Genomic DNA, 1,868 nt, shown 5'->3' on the forward strand with positions numbered 1-1,868 from the left:
CCCATTGGCCGCCCCGCCGTCAGCTGCTCCTATTTTCTGCTGTCGCTTTTGGCGCTCGGCCATCCAGAAACAAACCACTTCGATGACTCCTAATAGTTATCGCCAGATGTACTAATACACAACAAATCACGGTCCGGGAGAGGGGGAGAGCAAATGAGTTCCTATTTCGTGAATCCCACTTTCCCGGGGAGCCTGCCCGGGGGCCAGGACTCTTTCCTCGGGCAGATCCCCCTTTACCCGGCGGGTTATGATGCTCTCAGGCATTTTCCGGCTTCGTACGGGGCAAGCAGCCTGCAGGACAAGACTTACACCTCACCTTGTTTCTACCAACAGTCCAACACCGTCATTGCTTGCAATCGGGCTTCCTATGAGTACGGAGGCTCTTGTTTTTATTCGGACAAGGAAATTAGTAGCGCCTCTCCCTCCGGCAGTGGCAAACAGAGGGGGCCCGGGGACTACCTGCATTTTTCTCCCGATCAACAGTACAAATCCAGCGGCGTCCAAGCCAAAATTGTAAATGACGAAGGCACCGACCGGAAGTACACGAGTCCTGTTTACCCCTGGATGCAGCGGATGAACTCCTGCGCTGGTAAGGCATTTCTGTGCGATCCAAGCGGGGGGGTGGTGGTTCTTTAGATAAAGTCCAAACTGTTGGAGAGACTCGGTTCCTACAGGGCAATTTGTAACATGAAACCTTCCCAGGTTATTTTAAACCTGGCACGTTGGCACCCTGGGAACGGTGGCCGAGAGCCCAGCTTATGGGTTCACTGGTGAAAGTTACTGGGGAATACTCAGGAAGCAAAGGAACAACAACAAAAAAAAACCAAACAAAAAACCAAAACCAAACCAAACACACAAAAAAAAAAAAAAAAAAAAAGGACAGAGAGATAGAGAAAGGAGCAAAGGAGCAAAGCTGCTTTACCACTCTCCTTAAGCCATCCCAAAGCCTCTGCTCCGCTCCCTCATTGTCAGAGAGCGATGTAGGGAATATGCCCTCTGTACTGAGAATCCAATGCGTTTGTGGCACATTCCTCCTCGCCCCCCTCCCCCAGCTCATTAGCCTGTAAGTATTGGATATTGAGAGCACGTTTCTGGGGCTGTGGGCGCACTTCCATGGCATTGCGGATTTTCTCTGACTTACAAGTGAACTTCATAGAATTGAACTATTCTGTCCAGGATTGGTGCTGCGGGGAGGGCTGTATTGGGGTGGCACTTATTTTTAATAATCCCATACCGAGACGTTTACTTCCAGTGTTTGTTAATGAATCCTCTCCTCCCGAGTGTACGTTTGCTGGACTGCGGGGCCGCATTTCTTTTTTTGAAAGTTAAACTTTCAGCAAGACCATTCTGAAGCTGCTTTGCATTCTAGGGCAATAAATTCCGGAGCAAATGGCAAAGGCTCTTCTATGATCTTTAGCTGATGTCTATAATTATACTTAAATTACAGATCCTCTGTAGTCACAGCCATGGCAATGGCGAGTGTTTGTGTAAACACACCCGTGTGCACATGCACACGCACACACACATGCGTGCAGTTCCCCGGGGCGCACGTGTGTGCGTGTGTGTGTGTGCGCGAGTGTGTGTGCGTGTGCGCGCACAGGCTCTCGGCGCGCAGAGGGCAGACACTGCTCAGCGATTCACACGGGTCCTACCTACTTCGCTTTCCCTCCACCTTTAAGCTTCTTTGTATCCCGGTTACCCCACCACCGTTAAGCACGTCCGAGTTTACAGCCGGTCAGGCAGGAAAGACGGGAAAACAGACAATAAAATAAAATAAAAAAATTTAAAAAAAGGAAAAAAGGAAAAATAAATAAATAAAAAAAAAGAAGGTCCTGCAGGAAACCAGAGCAGCCCCCTCACCCCCTGTG

General features: G+C 49.5%; 1 protein-coding gene and 1 long non-coding RNA gene across 2 annotated transcripts in view; both read left to right on the forward strand.

Moving 5' to 3' along the window:
• LOC104397570 overlaps nucleotides 1-1,868 on the forward strand; it is a 13,036-nt gene that overhangs the window by 4,220 nt on the left and 6,948 nt on the right. The gene's annotated exons all lie outside the window — the stretch shown is intronic.
• The window catches only part of HOXA6 (homeobox A6), a 2,205-nt gene continuing 386 nt past the window's right edge, over nucleotides 50-1,868 (forward strand). The window contains exon 1 of the mRNA XM_010007563.1: nucleotides 50-589. Within this exon, the coding sequence (XP_010005865.1) occupies nucleotides 154-589 (436 nt within the window). The 5' untranslated portion in view covers nucleotides 50-153. The remainder of the gene's footprint in view (nucleotides 590-1,868) is intronic.

The sequence above is a fragment of the Chaetura pelagica genome, unplaced genomic scaffold, assembly GCF_000747805.2.
Source record: "Chaetura pelagica isolate M959 unplaced genomic scaffold, ChaPel_1.0 scaffold10, whole genome shotgun sequence".
NCBI lineage: Eukaryota > Metazoa > Chordata > Aves > Apodiformes > Apodidae > Chaetura > Chaetura pelagica.